Genomic DNA, 19,712 nt, shown 5'->3' with positions numbered 1-19,712 from the left:
GGCGACCCTGATCTCTGTTTTTAGAGCTGATTAGAAGACCATTGTATAATATACAATTACTTCTTCACGTTTATCTGTTCTAAACACTCTACTCCTTCCACGTTGCACTATCCAACAATCCAAGCTCGGAGTTGGCTCTGCCCGCCGCAGGAAAATCTTTGCTATCAGCCTTTTGATCAGCACAAGTCTCCAATCTCAGTCTTAGTTAAAGCCGCATATAAACAAACTGGCCGGATCACGGCCCGAGCCCGCCGCACCGCCTTTATAAAATTTACTGCTCGCCCTCCTCCTCCTCCTCCTCCTCTCCTCTTCCCCATCCACTTCTCTCCTAACCTCCTCCTCTCTACCTTCACCATGATTTTCAACGACCAGGCCTCCTCCACCCTCGAGTGGCTCTCCCGCCTCGACACCTCAAACACCCCTTCGCGTAACTTCCGTCGCACCTGCATTATTGGCACCATCGGTACCCACCTCTTCCTCCTTCTCTATCCTTATTTTTCTCCTCCTCTCTAACTTTCCTCTCCTCCAGGTCCCAAGACTAACTCCGTCGAGAAGATGAACGCCCTCCGTTCTGGTATGTCTCCCTCTTCCTCATCACTCTGCTTCTCTCCTCTCGTAAAATTTTGAGCCGCACCATTGACACTCCCCTCCAGCTGGTCTCAACATCGTCCGCATGAACTTCTCCCACGGCTCCTACGAGTACCACCAGAGCGTCGTCGACAACGCCCGCGCCGCCGAGGCCGCCCAGCCCGGCAGACCCCTCGCGATCGCCCTCGACACCAAGGGTCCCGAGATCCGCACCGGCTCCACCATCGGCGACGTCGACATCCCCATCTCGGCCGGCACCAAGATGATCATCACCACCGACGAGGCCTACAAGAACAAGTGCGACAACACCATCATGTACCTCGACTACGCCAACATCACCAAGGTCATCGAGCCCGGCCGCATCATCTTCGTCGACGACGGCGTCCTCTCCTTCAAGGTCGACGAGATCGCCGACGACAAGAACCTCAAGGTCACCTGCCTCAACAACGGCAAGATCTGCTCCCACAAGGGCGTCAACCTTCCCTCCACCGACGTCGACCTCCCCCCTCTCTCCGAGAAGGACAAGGCCGATCTCCGCTTCGGTGTCAAGAACAAGGTCCACATGGTCTTTGCCTCCTTCATCCGCCAGGGCTCTGACATCACCGCCATCCGCGAGGTCCTCGGCGAGGACGGCAAGGACATCCAGATCATCGCCAAGATCGAGAACCAGCAGGGTCTCAACAACTTTGACGATATCCTCAAGGAGACCGACGGTGTCATGGTCGCCCGTGGCGATCTCGGCATCGAGATCCCCGCCTCCGAGGTCTTCATCGCCCAGAAGATGATGATCGCCAAATGCAACCTTGCCGGCAAGCCTGTCATTTGCGCTACCCAGATGCTCGACTCCATGACCTACAACCCGCGCCCCACCCGTGCCGAGGTCTCCGACGTCGGCAACGCCGTCCTCGATGGCGCCGACTGCGTCATGCTCTCCGGTGAGACCGCCAAGGGCTCCTACCCCGTCGAGGCCGTCTCCATGATGCACGAGATCTGCCTCCTCGCCGAGATGGCCATCTGCTACCCCCCTCTCTTCAACGAGCTCCGCCAGCTCACCCCCCGTCCCACCGACACCGTCGAGACCATCGCCGTCTCCGCCGTCTCCGCCTCGTTCGAGCAGCAGGCAAAGGCTATCATCGTCCTCTCCACCTCCGGCACCACCGCCCGTCTCTGCTCAAAGTACCGCCCTACCTGCCCCATCCTCATGGTCACCCGCAACCCCGTCTCCGCCCGCTACTCCCACCTCTACCGTGGCGTCTACCCGTTCGTCTACAGCGGCGCAAAGCAGACCGACGCCGCAAAGTGGTCCGAGGACGTCGAGGAGCGTCTCAAGTGGGGAATGGACCAGGCCGTCGAGCTTGGAATCCTCAAGCGCGGCGACGCCGTCATCGCCATCCAGGGATGGACCGGCGGTCTCGGCCACACCAACACCCTCCGTGTTTTGGAGTGCGTCTAAGTGCCTCTCCCCAGCTTTAGTCTGTAGCTCTCTTGCTTTTAAAACGAATCGATAGAGCTACTTTCTTCTTATCTTCCTTGTGATCTCCTTCTACGTTTTCTTGTTTTGTAATTCTTGTGTCTGCCGCTCATAGAAAGAAACCGATCAAAGGGATCGTAGTTCGACACGAGTACTGCTGGTCAGATTCCCTTGAACTATCGTCCTCTAGTCTTTTATTTATTATTATTGTCTTTGTATATTCGGAATCTCGAGATTTCTATTTAAATTATTACTGAAATGATTTTTCCAATTTTTATGAGTTCTTATATACATGCAGACTATTATATACATACAACCTAACTCTTCCGCCGTAAATGATACACATCCGTTCTCTAGTTACTATTCTTGTTGTCTTTGTGTATTCGGAATCTCGAGATTTCTATTTAAACTATGTACTGAAATGATTTCCTTTCAACTGCTCCATTTTTAGTATATACAAACTGACTCTCCCGCCGTAAATGATATACATCCGTCCTCAGGTTTTCTATCATTGTTAACTTTGTATATTCGGAATCCGTCGAGATTTCTATTTAAGCTATGTACTGAGATGATTGTTCCAATTCTTATAGCTCTGCGTCATTCTCCTTATATACAAACTAACGCTCGCGCCGTAAACGACATCAGCGCACTGAAATGACTCTTCTCAAATCTTATGAACCTGCTTATATACACTACCTCTTCCGCCGCAAATGATACACATCCAGCGCCGCGTCCGTGACCTCGCTCGGACTTCCAACCAACGGATCCGCACCGGTATGCGTCTTCGGAAACGCAATCACGTCCCTAATCGACTCACTCCCCGCCAACATCGCACACACCCGATCAAACCCCAGCGCCAGCCCCGCGTGCGGCGGACACCCCATGCTCAGCGCGGTTAGGAGATGCGTGAACGGGTTCCGCGGCTGGGCCGCGTGCGGGTCCGGCTCGACGTGCGGGATGCGCAGGATGTGCGCCATGATCAGCCGTTGCAGAAGCGAGTCGTGGATACGCGTCGAGCCGCCGCCGACTTCGACGCCGTTCAGCACGAGGTCGTAGTGTTGCCCCAGCACCGTGCGCGGATCAACTTGCTCGCCACTCTCTATCGCGCTCATCACTTGCGGAAGCGAATCCAGCGCCGGCATCGTGAACGGGTGGTGCGTGGCCGTCAGGCTGTCGTAATCAAACTCGATATGCCCGTCCACGACCTCTGCCTTTTCGAGCGGCGTAAACAGCGGGAACTCGACCACCCACAGCGGCGCAAAGCTCTCGTTGTCGAGCACGCCTGTCTCCCGCAGAATCTGAAGCCGCTCACGGCCCAGGGGTGTAGGGTTCTCGAACGGCATCGATTGTCGCGTGCACGCGTACACCACGTCGCCAGCGCGGAGGTCGTATTTTTCCGCGATCGCGCGCGCGGTGGTTGTCAGATCGCCGGAGGTGAGCTCGAGGTTGAACTTCTGCTGGCATTGCATGAGCCAGGTGGTTACCGAGGCTGGTGAGTCGAGTTGGAAAACATAGGGTGTGCGAAGGGTTGGATAGATGGGGGGTGGTGATGGGTCCGGAAGCGGGGAGGAGGTCGGAAGGGGTCTGTAGATTAGGATCTCAAAGACTGGGTAGTCTTTGTGGACCGTTGCGGTTGCGAATTCGCTGAGATCGATGATCTCCAAAACTGTCAGTATATAGTAGAACTCTGAAAGGAAAAAGAAGTACGTACCTCCATACCCCCGCGAACGTCGGGTTTATCGATTCCATACCTCGTCATCGCCTCAAGATACGTCATCCTCGGAAACGGCACCTGCAACTCCGCCCCCCTCACCTCCCCCCACAACCTCGCCACACACCTCTCAACCACATCAATCACGTCCTCGGCGCCCGCAAACCCCATCTCGAGATCGACCTGCGTAAACTCAGGCTGCCTGTCCGCCCGCAGATCCTCGTCGCGGAAACACTTTGCAATCTGAAAGTACCGGTGCACGCCGCCCGCCATCAGCAGCTGTTTGTACTGCTGCGGACTCTGCGGCAGCGCGTAGAATTTCCTCTCGTTTGCACGCGACGGCACGAGGAACTCGCGCGCGCCCTCGGGCGTCGAGCGGAAGAGAAGCGGGGTCTCGACCTCCGTGAAGCCGTCGAGGGAAATGAATTGGTCGCGCACGATCTTTGCCGCTTTACTCCTGATTGCGAGCGCGCGCTGCAGCTGCGGCGTGCGGAGTTGCAGATACCGATCTTTCGGGTCCCATTCTTTAGCCTCGCGCACTTGCGAGGCGAGGTCGTGAGGGTGGTTCAGCGCCGTGATCGAGATGATCTTGACTTCGTATCTGTTCGTGCCTTGGTGCTGCGACACCGTGCCTTCAACGCACACCGGAGTTTCCTGCTTCATCCGCGCCAGCACTTCTCCATCACGCTCAACCTCCTCCTTCCCGCTCCGGAACTGCACAAGCTGTATCGTATTCTGCTCGTCCGCGTCAACATCAAACTGCACGCCGCGCAACCTCGCAAACGTAAGCTTCTTCGACATCTTCCGCGGCGCGCCATCAATCCATCCATGCAGCACGACCTTCGGTGGTTCGCTGGATGAGGAGGAGGCGACAGATGCAGCGATCGTGGCGTCTCTGTACAGCTCTGCGATCGAATGCGTCGCTTTCTTGAACAAAACTATCCACCCTCCTAGTCAGCAATTACTCCAACCCCCCCCCCCCCCTCACAAAAATAAGACTACAAACTCACATCTCTGCATCAAGCTCGGACTCAACCGCGTCTCGTACGCCGACGGCGTTCGTCCACTCTCCTCACCGCCCTCCGTCTTCCTTCCAGACGAAGAAGAAGCATACTCCCTCACCACCACCATACCCCACCCGCCACCACCACCAATCTTCCTCCGCGTCTGCGCTATCCTGCCGTAGCTGCGTATCCCGCGCGCGGCGATTGCTGCAGCAGACACTGTTCTCATGTCTTTTGCTCAGTTACCTGATGTTCAGATAGTCTACTTTTGCGAGCACGGGAAAAAGGTTCGGGAATAAGTTATTGCGAAGTCGCCTCGGGTTTTAACGTTTGCAGGTCGCATATCCGTCTGTTCTACGCTGCGGATATGCGGAAAGTGTATCGGGTTAGGTCTTGAATTGTATTGCCATATGCCATGTGAGAAGTTGCTCCTTCTAGTAGTAGGAAATTACAGGACGTCGGTGGTATTCCACGACCAGTAATCGACTCTAGCGCCGTTACTCACCAACAGTCCCTGCGTCGGCTTATTACCGTCATGGGTCTCTCTCGAGACGGGTCTGCCGAGCACCGAGCTATACGTCACTCTCGACACAGACTTGTCGAGCACCGCGTTCGACCACTTTGCGACCCTGGGAATGATATCAAACTTCATCTGCGTGAGCGGCGACTTCATCTGCATGCCGGTCCAGACGTTATACAACTTAACTCTGTGCGATTGGTCCGCGACAGCGAGAAGGTTGCTGTCGTTGGAGATGTCGAAGGCGTGGTTGAAGACGTAGTCGTTCTCGTAGCCGTCGTAGGTTATTACTGCTGTGGTGGATTGCTTGCGGTGGTTGATTTGGTTGCGTTTGGTGGGGGAGTAGTCCTGTGGGCGGTTGTGGGAGTTCTGTTTCTGGGGCGAGGGGGGTTGCGATGGTGGTCGGTCTTGGAGCTTGGTGGATCTCAAGTCATAGAGCGCGAGCTGTCTTGCGTTAGTAACAGTGCCCGAGAGTATCAAACAAGAAACTTACAGAGTCCTCGAGACCGCTGACCACAAAATACGCATCTTTCACGATCTTCATCTTTGAGATCGCCGACGGATGCCGCAGCAGCGTCGGATGCCGATGACTCAGCGACCGAATCCTCTCACTCGCAGTCGCAGGAACGCGCGTGTCGAAAATCCTCACCCCGCCATCTCTCAGGCCGGCAAGAAAGACCTGCGGCTGCCAATACTCGAGCGCAAAGACGTCCGACGCAAGCTGATACTTTGCAGTCGGGACCATGCCGTCCTGCGTCATGTGATAGGTCGAAATCACTTCGGATCCGCCGATCGCCATGTCGGTGGTCTCGTCGCAGGCTGCCGAGCACCGCGGCGACGGACCGGAGCGGAACCGCATAAAATGGTAGCAGGTCGCGTGTATGCGGCTGCCAGCTATGCTAAATGGTTCTTTGACGGAGGTCCAGAGGGTGGCGTTGTAGTCGTCGCCGGACGCGCATTCGGCGGTGACACTGGTGCGCGTTAGTCTGTGTCGGGCAGCTTAGAAATAGGGAGTACGTACAGTCCGAATTTTTCTGTCCTGCTTATTGACGTGATCTGTATACACTCTGGTTGTTAGCAACGTCAGTGATACTGTGTAATGATAGATGCGTGTACCGGTCCGCTAAACTCAGCAAACGGCGTCGTCATATCCAACTGACACGACGGCTCATTCAAACACTTTGCGACCGAGTACTCCTTATACACCCCCGACGCGGTTCCAATCCACAGATTATACTGAACCTCCGACTCATTCCACTGAATATCCATACACGTCACCCCCAGATTATCCGTCCGCCCGGATCCCCAGAGCCTAGACTTCAACCTGAGCCCGCCGCAAAACGTGCGCGCCTCGAGATCCCGCCGGTGCCCGCGGCTCGTGTGTCCGGGGTTTCCCATCTCTGTGAGGTGCGGCAGACTCGCGATCGTCATGGGGAATACTTCGGCGGCGAGTCTGAGTCGGCGCGAGTGCCCGTGGGAATGGATCGGTGTCGTGGTCGTGCTTAGTGTTATCCGGGTGCGCCGGTGCACTTTCCTGAGTCTTGTCTCCTGCGGTAGATAGTCAGCACAGGAAGTTGCAGTGAGAGCACAGGGATAAGGTAGTAGTACCTCGGCCTCTGTCTTGAGTCGTTTGTTGACTTTGTCGGTGGTGTAGAAAGAAGCTCCCCCGCCTGCCGACCCAGGCAGCACCTTGAAATATTTCCCTTTCTCCTCGTCTATGTCAACCCGTCAGCTTCTCCACATATATCTTCTCTCTACCGCCTCTCGTAGCAGCAGCATATAAACAAGCGATAAAACCCACCATAGTAAAACCCAGGTATCTCAGGAGCCACCATCACTGCAGTCAGCACCCACCAGCCGCTCTCTTCTCTCAAGTCAAGCTACAAGCAAGCAGGCAATACTCTACTCTCTCAAAATCGTCTTCTCAGCACCGTCTATACCTAGACTCCAACACTCGAACCCTCTGTCTGTGTATATACGCGGGGGTGAAGCAAGCTGCCAGCTAAACTGAATGTTTGTTGTTGATTTTTGGGAGTTGTGGCGATACAACTGCGGTGGCTGATTTATCAGCGTGCCTCACTTACTGTCTTATTCGTGCACCGTGATTTTAACCTAAATTTAGATGCCCTAAACCGCAGCGAGCATCCTGCCAACGCGTGGTGTGTAGAGTACGCGTCTTTGTCTCCTGTTGATTCGGCCTTGCGAGCTGCGATAACACAGCTGAAGAGGATTTTGACTAGGGAATTGGGGTATGGCGCCGAGAGCAGATGCGCTCACGGCGGAGAAGTATCTTGAGTATGCGTACAAGAAGGTGAAGGCGGAGGATACCTCTGCCGCCATCATCTTGTTTACAAAGGTTCGTTCAACTGCCTTTCTATAACTCCTAGTGACCCTTGTACTAATACCAGCAGGCCTTTGAAAAGCTAAAACAACAAGGCAAACCAATCCCCGCAACACACTTAGACTACCGCGCGTCCTGCTTCGAGAAAGAAAAAGAATACGACAAGGCGCTGCGCGACGCGCTGACAATCACGCAGCTGTACCAGCGCGATATCAAGGGATATCTGCGCGCGGGGAAGATATACCAGCTGAAGAAGGAGGATGTGGAGGCGATGAGGGTGTATAAGGTCGGGTTGGAGAAGGTGCCGGAGTCGCATAGGTTGACGAACGTGCGTATGTCTGCGTTGTTTACAGTAGAGGATTGGCTAACTTTGAGTAGTTGATGAAGGAGATGTATGCGCAGGTCGAGTCCAGAGTGAAGAGAGCGAAGAAGTTGGCGGTGGTTTCTACAGACGCAGCGCAGAGCAGACGGGTGAGTATAGATGAAAAGCGAGAGCTGGAAGGATGTGCGCAGGCGGGATCCGGGCATTCGCGACAGACAAGCGGGAGTCACAGTCGACAGCCAAGTGGAGGTCGCGCGCGCCAGATCTCTGGAGGCCACTCTCGCCAGACATCTGGAGGCCACTCTCGCCAGACATCTGGAAGTCACTCTCGCCAAACATCCCGTACAGGATCACTACCGCCGCAGCGCCCTCCTATAGACCTTCTCCAACTTCTCCCCCTCGAGCTCGTCGAGCAAGTCTTCAGCCACCTCCCATTCGAAGACATTCTCCGCCTCCAAACCGTCTGCAGATCATGGCGACAATATATCGCCTACACGCCGCAGCTCTGGTCGCGCGTCGACTTCCGCTCGTGTCAGCGCCAGTGGATATCCGCGCAAACCCTGCAGCTCTATCTCTCCCGCGCGCACGGCGGCACGACAGAGCTGCATCTCCGCCGCGTCAGGTCGAGTGCCGTCGACAGGGTGAGCTCGATAATCAGCGAGCGGTGCACACAGAACCGGCTGCGCGTGCTGACCGCCGACGCGATGTGCCAGCCGTTTGCGAGTCCGAGCCCGGGACTCGTATGGGAGCGGTTCGATAGTCTGAGGACGCTGCGGCTCGCATTGGCGTATAACAACTCGGTGATGTCTGAAGTCATCGTGAACGGCCGGTTTCCAAGCCTGCAGACGCTGCACTTGTACGCAGTCGAGCCGACCGATCGGTTTCTGAATACTCGGATTCCCATCGATCTATTTCACCCTGTGCGGCTAGCAACGCGCCGAGGCGCAAAGCTGGTGCAAAACGCGAATCTGCAACATCTAGTGCTGGACGCGCGGTTTATCAACGTCAACCTGCCTCCAGATTTCGGCCTGCTGGTCGCGCTGTGGCCTAATCTGCGCACGTTGTGGCTTCTTCGTTGTTTTATCGGCACGGATGATTCTGCGGAAATGAGGATTTCGATAGACAAGAGTTGTCCGATTCGGCTGATGCTGCATGAGACGAACAAGCAGCTTCTCGATCTGAACCTGTCGGGGTCGATTCTCCACGCGATGCCGTCTCTACCACCGAGTTGCCAAAAGCTGGTGCTAAGCAAAGCTGAGGGTCCAGGCGCGATTCCACGATGGTTGGAAACCGAAAGCGAGGGCGGCGAGAGGGTCGGTTATAGCAGTGTCCAAGTACTTGAGGACGAGGATCCCTACGATGTCGTGCAGGATGAATATAAAGGACTACGGCACCTCGATCTTTCGTACGGCGGCGAGAGACTGACCAGCGAGGTGTTTGTGAATGTGCTACAGCGCGTCGACGGCACGAGACTCACGCGGCTTGATATCCAGAGCTGTTCCAGGCTGGAGACGGACGTGGTTGACAGAATAGTCGAGCTGGCTCCTCACCTGCGGATCCTCCTCATCGGACTCAATTCGTGGCTGAAAGACGATTCACTCGCGACCCTGCACCGGCTACGAGAGCTCGAATACCTCGACATCTCCAGCACGTACGTGGCCTTCATCGGGATAGTCTGTTTACTAGGCGGCCCGGACCGCGACCGCGACGGCAAGCGGATCAGCATGGCCGCGCTCACGAGCCGGATCGAGGGGATGTACGGGATCGAGCAGCATAGGCGGATGGACGGGCGACGGAGGTTGAGGACGTTGGTGATGAATGGGTGTGAGCGCGTGAGCGTGGATGTGGGAAGGTGGGTGCGCGGGTTGGGGGTTACGGTTGAGCATGATATTTCTGGGATGTATGAGTATGGGCAGAAAAGGCGGAGAGTACAGTAGATCTTGATATAGCAAGAGTACAGTAGATCTGCTTGATATAGCAAGAATACAGTAAATTCACAAAGTCCACATCTATATATCGGGGGTCTCCCTCCCACAACGACAACCCACAAAGTCAGACCCGCCCGACACACTTTTCTTTCCTTTCCGTTCGGCCTTTTCTTTTTAATTTTTCTTTTCTCAAAATCACCTTCGTGGACTGTCGGCAAGTGCGTGCGGAAAAGTCCTAAACCTTGACTGTGGGTGAATGAGATGAGCGAAACTCAATTGCAGGGGGAGGGAAATGAGATTTTTGTTATGATGATATGCTGGCTTTTGTATCATCTTTCTTTGTAACTATTTCATGAATAAAAGAAATATCAAAGTAATCCAACACAAACACTCACATCAATTCAGCTGCTCATCCCACCTCCATCTCCCCATCGCAGTACCCTCCTCTCCTCTCATCTCAAAAGAAAACCCCGAACCTTCCTCTCATCCAATAGCAACCCGTCGTCGGTGGTGGGCACCCGACCGCTACCGCCGACGCCGCCGTTTGCCGTCACGGCGGCGTTGAGCGTTTGTTTGTTCGTGCTGCTGCTGTTGTGCCGCTGTTGGTGGTATTGTTGCTGCTGCTTCTTGGCCTGCCAAGAGGAGGTGGTTGGAACTGTTGAATTGAGAAATAGCGTAGAGAAAAGTCTAGGCAACAACTACTCCATCCTACCTTTTCATCCTACCTCCATCTACAACCCACTACAAGCATCTACACCTCATCCTCTCCAACTGCACTCACGCAACTCTTTCTTTTTCCAACGCCTCCTCAGCCGGCGCACGCCATTAATTTCACAATCTCCCCGCCCACTCATTTCAGCTCGCTTTTCCCGCCTCTCAATTCATGCGCCGTTCTTTATTTACCTTTGCCGAGTGCGGCTGCTGCTCCATTCAACGCTTTTTTTCACCGCCGCCGCCGCCGCCGACGGATGTGAACGAGACTTGCTCGCTGCCAATGCCGATGCCAATACTCTCCCTTTCCAAGACCTTGAACCTCCGCGCCGAGACAATTCGTATTTTTGATGTTCTTCAAGGTTGATGAAACACGAGACATGTAGATATCCAAAACCATCCTCACCACCTCTCTCTCATACTCTCTCTTCCACTCATTCCTCAACCTGCGCTACGAACCCAGAGCTAAGAGCACCTTCCGAAACCAGTAATACCCACACCCTCGGTTCCTCCCTATCAGCTCATCCACCGCACTCCCATCTTTCTCCGTCCTTCTTCCCTCTCTGCTCCTTCCCGTCCTTCCCGCGCCGACCAATCATCTGCGCGCTTTATAATCATTCAAGCAGAGTAAACTCCATGCGTAGCGCCGCCGGGTCAGCTTCTGCTTCACTGGTCTAAAGCCTTCCTAATGCACTCACTCGCTGCTCCTCATGCAGCTTCTCCGTATTCAATCCATTCCTCTATTTCCAATAGTATTTCTGATAGTATTTCTAATAGTTATGGCGTCCCGTTTATTCCAAAGACATATCTCTATAACAAAAGAATGAAAAGAATGAAAAAGAAAGAAGAAACAACCGGGACAACAAACAAAGCAACACTGCCTCAGTTCTAAACAGCAACAAAAACGCAGAGAATAACGTATATACGTATTATTGTATTAAAGTCTAGGAACCTCACGCACATATTACCCCATTACACATAACAAAAAAGGATAATAAAAAGAAAAAACCAAAGAGGATATATAATCGTAGCAACAAAAAGGAAAGTATATATGCGGTTGCGTGCGCGCGCAGAGAGAAACACAAAAACAATTAAAAGTTGCCGACAACATAGGAATCAAAACAAAAAGAACTAGTTGGGTAATTATTTTTCAATTCCTATTATCCACATCAATTATTGCACAAAGCGCGGTATTAAACAAAAAAAGTGATTTAAAAAAAGAAAAGCCAAGTGGAGAAACATAAAAAAAAAAGCACGAATGCGGAAAAAGACAAATTCACATTCTAAGCATAATTAAGACTTTTTCTTTTCATTTCCCTTCCTTTCCTTCCTTTCTTTAGTTGGCCTTCTCGTGCTGAGTCGACACGCGCTGCATCGAGACCAAGAAGTCCTCGAGCGATCGCTGCTTGGGCTTCTCCTTGATACCCTTGCCGTTCATCAGACGGTCGAAACCGACAGACTCAGACATGAGGTAGTAGGCACCACCCAGAATGCAGAAGATACCGAACGAGAAAATCCAGACACGGACGACAGCGACAATCGAAGTCTGGCCACCAACGAACCATCCGAAAACACAGAAGATCGTGGAGATGACATCGACAATGAACACAGCACCAGCCAACTGCCACGAAGGAGCAGACGACCAGAAAGGTCCGGAAGCACGGGTAATGAAAATAAGCCAGTTCTCAGTGAGCGAAATCTGGAGGAAAAGAACCTCATCACGGACACCAAAGTTCTGGATAATACCACGGCCATGCTTTCCGTGAGTGAACATGGTGGTAAGAGTAATCCAGGTACCGATGGCAAGAATGATTCCGAGAACAACAGACATACCCCAGAGACGAGGCAAGTTCCACTTGACGGGCTTGGGAGCGTAAGGAGCGTTATCATAAGCAATAGCGAGAGTGGCGACATCAGCAAAGATGGCAATAAAGACAATAAGCTCAATGTTGAGCGAAGTGTTGAGGATAGCAATCCAGAGACCGAGGAAGAGCTCGAGATGGAGCGAGAGAGCGATACGGTAGACAACGTACGAGTACATACGGTGGAAAATCTGGCGGGAAGTCTTGAGCGCATCAATGATAGCAGAGAGACCAGGAGCCAAGAAGACGATATCGGCAGCAGAGCGGGCGGCATCGGAAGCACCCTCGACGGCAATACCGGTATCGGCACGCTTGAGCGAAGGAGCATCGTTAACACCATCACCAGTCATGGCAACAAGGTAACCACGCTGCTGGAGAATCTCGACGACGTTGTACTTGTGCTGGGGGAAAACCTCGGCGAAACCATCAGCGGCCTCGACGAAATCGTAAACCTCAGAGCCGGGCATGTCACCGCCGCCACCGAGACCAAGGCGCTCGGCGTTGTAGATGTTGGTACCAAGACCAAGCTGGCGAGAAGTCTCACGGGCAATACCGACGGCATCACCAGTCAACATCTTGATGGAAAGACCAAGGTTCTTGGCCTCGTTGACAGTCTTAGCGGTATCGTGACGAGGGGGGTCCATGCAAGGCATGATTCCGAGAATCTCCCAGTGGCCCTCACCGCGGCGACGAGCAACACCAAGCGAACGGAAACCACGGGTGGCAAACTCAGCGACCTTGTTCTTGTAGTCGTTAAGGACCTCCTCGGGAAGAGGGTGGTCCTCCTCGACGGTCTTCAAGACGAAAAGGGGAGCACCCTTAACACAGACAATGCGCTCTCCATCGGGAGACTCGACAATAGCAGTAACCTTCTTGGAGACAGGGTCGAAGGGGTGGAACTCGAGAACCTTGTACTTGGTAAGAGTAGACTTGGCACGGGGGTAGTACTTGAGCGACTTCAAGAAAGCCTTGTCGATAGCATCAAGACCCTTTTTCTTGCGGGCAGCGGCCAAACAGGCAGTAAGCATAAGGTCATCAGGCTCGACACCGGCGACGGTGTAGGGCTCAGAGAGGGAGAGCTTGTTCTTGGTCAAAGTACCGGTCTTGTCAGAGCAAAGAATCTCGACACCAGCGAGGGACTCAATGGCGGAAAGCTTCTGGACAATAGCCTGCTTCTCAGCAAGGTAGGCAGCACCGACAGCCATGGTGGTGGTAACGACAGCGGGAAGACCGACGGGGACACCAATGACAGTGATACCGAGGGTGAAGCGGAGGATATCGACGATAGGGTCGGTACGGTAGAACGAGGCAATCCAGACAACCATGAGGGTGGCAATGACGAGAACCAAGAGAATAGTACCAATACCGTTCAAGACCTCAGTGAAATGGCCCTGGCCACCGGAAGCCTTGTTGACAAGGGCAGCAGCGCGACCGACGAAAGTGTTGTCACCAGTGGCGGTGATGACCATGAAGGCCTCACCACGCTTGACGGAAGAGGAAGCATAGCAGTTGTCACCCTTGTGCTTGTCGACAGCGAGCGACTCACCGGTGATGGCAGACTGATCGACCTGGAGGAAGCAGTCCTCAGTGATGAGACGACCATCGGCAGGGATAATGGTACCCTCATCAACCTGGAGGATATCACCGGGAACGACCTCCGGGGCCTCGACCTCAACAAGGCCACCGTTACGGATGACGGTAGCCTTGAGAGCGAGGGTCTTCTTCAACTCCTCGACAATGGAACCAGCCTGGAACTCCTGGACGAAACCGACGGCAGCGTTAAGCATAAGCAGACCGCAAATGACACCGAAATCGACCCAGTCCTCGAGACCAGCAGCCAAGACAGCGGCAGCCTGAAGTGAAATTGTTAGCAACAATACTAAAGACAGAAAGAGCAAATGCGATTGATAATTACCTCCATGACGAACTGAATGGGACCGACGAAGTACATGCAGAACTTGAGGATCAAGTTCTCCTTCTCTTCACTCATCTGGTTAAGACCGTATTTTTTTCTCCGGGCGGTGACCTCGTCAGACGAGAGACCGTAGCGGGGGTCGGTCTGGAGGAGCTCCTCGGGAACGGGGCGAGCGGAGGCACCCTCGGCAACCTCGTCGTCGTCCTCGAGAGGGTCACCCTCCTCGGACTCGAGATCGGCGATGAGGGCATCCATATCCTCATCGGGCTCCTCGTCCTCGGGGGCGGCGGCGACCTTCTCCTTGGTAGGTTCGGTAGACATTGTTTGTTGATGTGTTGATTGATGATGCGGTTAGAAAGTCCAGCACGGGGGTTAAGTCGGGCGAGACGGACTAGCTTCTGCTTGCTGGCTGAGGAAGAACAACCGAGTGAACAGCAGCGGAAGGGACGGAGCACGAAGAAGAAGAAGAAGGAAAGACAATCAGGCAGGGAGCGGCGAGAATTATATACCAATCGAGCGGGCGGCAGCGACGGCAGCTCGAGTCTGGCTGCGATTGGGCGAGAATGAAATGACCCGGGTTTGGGTGGACCCACGCGAATCTTATTTGGGGGCGCCTGACCCGGGATGATAGGGGAGTCCGCCGCTTCCGGGCAGCTTTGTTAGATTGTGACTTGCTCTGCTGTTGGTGTTGTTGTTGCTGTTTGGTATGAATAGTAATGTTATAGATATATATATATACAGTTACATGCAGAATAGTATTGTTCTACATCTACATCTCAGCATCCTCCACCTACAATTCTCACCACAGGTGCGGCAAGAACGGCCGGCAAATTCTTTCCTCTTCTTTTGTTTTGTCTGCCGCCGCCGCACCGGGGAACTCGCGCTGCTCAAACTGGACGGTCGCTCGCTGCCCGGTCCTCCCGCCGACGCTCACTCGTCCGGCTGGCCCTCATTGTGAGGTTTTTTTCTTCTGTTTTGAGTAGTCTCTACACTCTCCTGCCAGTGCCGAATGTAGAACCGGAGAAAGCATGCCGGAAGTGTAATACGGGCTATTGTAGTGGTTCGGTGCTTATTGTATTCTCTGTCGAGGTGAGAGCGCGGGTGGGCCGGCATTTCGAGTGCCACGGAGTCTGAATAGCTCGATTGCACCTATCCTACGACACCAGACAGAGCAGGAATCATTGCTGATGAATTACTGCCAATTGCTACTATTCTGCTACAACTATCCTCCTCACTCAAATCCCCGACCAGCAATCTCTTCTCAACTCAACTCAATATCTCGTCGGTCGTCATAACAACGCCAATGTTTACGTTTTAGCGACCGAATTGAGTTCTGTTTCTGCCGCCTTTTCCGGGTCGCCACCTCCCGGAGACAGTCTGACCCTCATCTAATGGCGCCTCGGTCCGGGTCAAACTTAATTGCCGTCTGAGTTCTTGAACGAGTTTCGTCTCGAGATTGCGAGTTCTGCTTTGCTTCTGCTTAGCAGTGCACCGCACACTTGTTGCAGTGTGTAGATAGTATTGCTTCTGTTGTTATTGTTGTTGTATATTGTATGAGTATGTAGTGTGTTGATGATACTTCTTGTATTCATTTCTTATATCTACTTCTACTATTCTACTACTTCACATGGCACGCTGCCATGCTCTGGTTGTCGTCATCGTCAACGACTCTTTCACCGAATAACCGAGACGGCTATCGCTAGCCTTCATCCTCCTCTTCCTCAGATATCCACTGCTCTCATCCATACTAGTAACTAGTAACTACTAGCAATCAGTACCCTGCATACGTGGTCTACGCACGCACTCATCGCGCTCACTAGCTACAAGCAAGAATGAGCCGCCGCGGAAGTCAACCAGACCTCGGAATCGGCTATACGGAACCCCAGGCGCATAGCTCTGCAGCTCGCAGCCTGCAGCTCGAAAATGTTCGCTAGTCGACGCCATGGCCATTAGTTTTGCTTTGACTCAATTGCTTGATCTGTTGCTGTTCTTTCTTTTGCTGTTATTTCTTTACTGCTCTTTCTAGATTTGGTTGGGTGGTTAAGAACACTGAAAGTTGTGAGTCTAGTGTGGATATCTACCATATCTAAACACTAAAGGCTAAAGACTAGATAGAGACTGCGGGATTATGCAGTCAGTAGTTCACTTGTTCAACATTATGCTTTGTTTACTTTAGTTGTTTACTTGCTTGTCTCTTGCTTCTTGTTTCTTGTTTACTTTATATAGGACTGCATTATATGATCTGCGTAGATCTACTTTTCATCTCTTTGATAGTGGTAGCATACACTGTTCCACTCCATCTCTTCATTCTTTCATCCTCCACCCACCACCCACGACGGTGGGACGGTGGCCACCACCTATTCTCCTCTCCAAACCACATCACCTCAGGAAATAAATCCCTCTTGAAGAAGCATGAGCATAGACAAGAAGACAACGGGGAGCAAGTGCATGCAGGCGCGCTAGTGACGCGCACTCGGGGCCGGGTCTGGGTGCTGCTATTGTGTGCTGCGCTACGCTTAATGTGGAAGCTGCGATACTGTGTTGCCTGGGTAACTCTGCTACATCAACACAACACCTACACAGTAGTTTAACGACAGAGACAGCGACAGCGACCAACGGTGCTGATATTTGATACTGATACTGAGCACCAGCTCTGCTTATATTTAGTTCTGACGTTTGACCCCTCTTTCACTTCATTGCCGTCAGTTACTATCGTCATCGAGTTGTCCACTGTCTGTCATAACCTAGTTGTTGCAACGGACTTAAAACAGAGATTTATCATCATCATCATCATCATCGAGTTGTCCACTTGCTCCTTTCATACAGCACTAGATATTGATCACAGCAGATTACCATACATCATCCTACATCATCATAATCTTCAAACATGACGTCTCTGATAACATATGACATGCTACAGCAGCACACAACAACATCTACAGTCTACATTCTCTGTATATAGTCACGTGACAACATAACTCTGGTTAGCCGCGGCGAAGAAGTTCCGAGATGAATGAAAAAAATGATTTGATCGTTTTCGATAGAATGTAGAGCTCTGGTGAGGTATATACTCATTGTATCTGTATTATTTCGCAGTGCAGAGTAGATATTCATACACTGCTATATCATTACTCTACGCTCACTCTTCTTTACAGATTACAGAAACTGCCCTCGGAGATTCAGACAATGACGAGGACGTTCGGTAAATTCGGGAGAAGAAGGCGGATTGCGGAGCGCTATCGCCGGGATTGGAGCGGGCGAGCAAGCCACCGAGTACAATCTGTGACTGCTTGTGAGTCCCGAGGATGGGTCCGGACCCGGGCTGGCTTTGAACTGTATTTGGCAAATGTCCCTCATGTTGATTGATATGTGTTTGTTAATACTGTTTGTTGTGTTGTTGTTGCAGTCGGTCAATGCTAGAGATGCTTGTAGAGGATACTATTATCATCACAGTAGTTGTATTCTCCATCCCCAACTCCATCTACATCCTCCTCTCTACATCTCTCCACATCTCACTGCAACAGCCCAATCCGGATCCAAATAAAGTTAAGTCAGTGCGTGTTGTTGTCTTCTGTCTTCTTCCCTTGTTTGAGCCTAGCACCACTTCCTTCCTCGGGTCGTCCTGGCCTGAGCTCTCCTGCCTCTCTCCTGCTCTCTTCGTTGACTCTCTGGCAAAGTGCCGAGTTCCCGGCGTTTTGCGCGGGCCCCCGATGCTGAACTCTTGTATATGTGCTCTTGCTCCTCCTACTCGCTGCGGAATTGCCTTGACTCAACTAATCAATGAAATCCCTGCGCCGTGTTTTCCGTGCCTGCTATTTGCTGTGCTCGTCCTAATTTCCGCGCACGCGAGCAATTCCTGCTGTTCTGTAGTTTGTTGATTATTCGTTCCTCCAATATCATGCACCTGTAGTACTCTGTGTACTCTGTAGCACTCTGTGTACTCTGTGTACTCTCTGCAGTATAGGCTATAGTAATAGCACAGAGCAGGTCTCAGAGATAAGCAAAGCAGCTCCCATTGTTTCATCCACCTTCGGACCATCGGTGTTTCGTCTCAACCTCCGGCGAGGGGTTTTTTTCTCCTCTCTTCTAGGCAACTGCTTCTTCTTTGCTGTGCAGAAGCAGTACGCGGTGATGAACCAATTGCGCCCGTTTGATAAGTGTTCGGTGGCATCAGCCGTCTGTAAACCTTCCGTTAAGCTGGTGTCTGTCAGGGCACTTTTACTTGTTTTTTCTTAGTCTGTGGTATTATTTGTCTGTAGCTCGCTCTACCCTTGATCAATGCTCATTGTCCCTGCTCTCCAACAACTAATCGCATTCACCCTCTCACCTTTATCATTATCACTCTCTACTTATCATTATAATAATCTCCCTATTTTTCTCTAATTTTTTCCTATATTTTTCTCATACCTTCCTCCCCACCTCCCCTCCATAAATCCACCTAAACTTCATCAAAACACTCGCAACCCGCGCGGCGGCGATGCCCATCTCATCAACCATCTCGCACTCATCCAATTTACTCACTCTACTCACTCTAAAATAATCAAATGTCTTACAACCGCTTCTCTCCTTTCTCTCGCAGCCGACCGACGACCACACAATTCCTCCTACTGATAACGAAAATCATGTATTTGGGCTGTAAGGAAGACGGACCCGGGAACCAGAGATAATAAGAAAATAATTAATGTTTTAGTTAACTAGTGTTAGTGTCTTGGTGCTTCTTCTCGAGGAGGAGGATGTTGAGTCAAGGCGCCACTGAGCCCTGTTTATTTCTAGAAACTGTTTTCATAACCAACAGTCATGTTTAATATCATATCTACAGCAAACAAATTATAGAAAATGCTGTGAAAGCTGCAGTGCAGGTGCAGGGAAGAGCCAGAGGAGAATTGGTGTTCAGTCGTGGAGTTCTAGAAGCAATTTACTCCGTCGTCGTCCGGATTAGTGCAGCCCTTTGAAGACAGCAATTCTTGGCGAGAATACACGGATTCTTATCGATGCTCTTCACTTGATGCTTCACTGTAGCTACTCACTGCTGCTTCTATCTTACTCTCTCTGCTCTCTGCTACTCTGCTACAGCAGACATGCTCGCGTGGCAGCCGGAGTTCACCGTGATCGACTACCGCATCACAGCACACAGCACAGCACACAGTCCCGCCACCCTCTCCTCTCCTCTCCTCTCCTCTCCTCATTGTTCCACTCCCATACACCCCCATCCACCGTACTATATCTCCCACGACAACCTCATCTCAGTAGTAAAACACCAGCTAGAATCAAACAACCCCAATAAACACAAACCATCCCACCATTTGGCATTGGCACCGGCACCGGCACCGGCACCGGCTCAT

The 19,712-nt window shown here is 52.3% G+C and overlaps 5 protein-coding genes across 5 annotated transcripts; 2 read left to right on the top strand and 3 right to left on the bottom strand.

Annotated features, from left to right (window-relative positions):
• Nucleotides 1-212: 212 nt before the first annotated feature.
• On the top strand, nucleotides 213-2,462 carry BZA70DRAFT_256840 (pyruvate kinase). The gene is made up of 3 exons (XM_064910814.1): nucleotides 213-463; nucleotides 530-574; nucleotides 654-2,462. The coding sequence occupies exons 1-3, from the start codon at nucleotides 355-357 to the stop codon at nucleotides 2,039-2,041; spliced, it is 1,542 nt and encodes a 513-aa protein (XP_064768954.1). The 5' UTR covers nucleotides 213-354; the 3' UTR covers nucleotides 2,042-2,462.
• Nucleotides 2,463-2,751: 289 nt separating this feature from the next.
• Nucleotides 2,752-5,003, bottom strand: BZA70DRAFT_289100 (uncharacterized protein; the record flags this gene model as incomplete). Its single annotated transcript, XM_064914091.1, has 3 exons — nucleotides 2,752-3,717; nucleotides 3,771-4,708; nucleotides 4,781-5,003. The coding sequence occupies 3 exons, from the start codon at nucleotides 5,001-5,003 to the stop codon at nucleotides 2,752-2,754; spliced, it is 2,127 nt and encodes a 708-aa protein (XP_064768953.1).
• Nucleotides 5,004-5,222: 219 nt separating this feature from the next.
• BZA70DRAFT_289099 (uncharacterized protein) lies at nucleotides 5,223-7,126 on the bottom strand (the record flags this gene model as incomplete). The annotated part of the gene is made up of 6 exons (XM_064914090.1): nucleotides 5,223-5,735; nucleotides 5,785-6,262; nucleotides 6,313-6,347; nucleotides 6,408-6,839; nucleotides 6,900-7,006; nucleotides 7,093-7,126. The coding sequence occupies 6 exons, from the start codon at nucleotides 7,124-7,126 to the stop codon at nucleotides 5,223-5,225; spliced, it is 1,599 nt and encodes a 532-aa protein (XP_064768952.1).
• Nucleotides 7,127-7,476: 350 nt separating this feature from the next.
• Nucleotides 7,477-10,063, top strand: BZA70DRAFT_147891 (uncharacterized protein). Its single transcript, XM_064909684.1, has 3 exons — nucleotides 7,477-7,647; nucleotides 7,703-7,960; nucleotides 8,011-10,063. Exons 1-3 carry the CDS (start codon nucleotides 7,543-7,545, stop codon nucleotides 9,889-9,891), a joined length of 2,244 nt encoding a protein of 747 aa, XP_064768951.1. The 5' UTR covers nucleotides 7,477-7,542; the 3' UTR covers nucleotides 9,892-10,063.
• Nucleotides 10,064-11,929: 1,866 nt separating this feature from the next.
• On the bottom strand, nucleotides 11,930-14,691 carry BZA70DRAFT_237527 (plasma membrane ATPase 1; the record flags this gene model as incomplete). The annotated part of the gene is made up of 2 exons (XM_064910417.1): nucleotides 11,930-14,308; nucleotides 14,371-14,691. The coding sequence occupies 2 exons, from the start codon at nucleotides 14,689-14,691 to the stop codon at nucleotides 11,930-11,932; spliced, it is 2,700 nt and encodes an 899-aa protein (XP_064768950.1).
• Nucleotides 14,692-19,712: the final 5,021 nt, after the last annotated feature.

Source organism: Myxozyma melibiosi (genome assembly GCF_037950935.1).
Source record: "Myxozyma melibiosi strain Phaff 52-87 chromosome Unknown BZA70scaffold_4, whole genome shotgun sequence".
Taxonomy (NCBI): Eukaryota; Fungi; Ascomycota; class Lipomycetes; order Lipomycetales; family Lipomycetaceae; genus Myxozyma; species Myxozyma melibiosi.
Note: the sequence above shows the minus strand (reverse complement) of the source record. Positions and strands in the feature narration are given on the sequence as shown.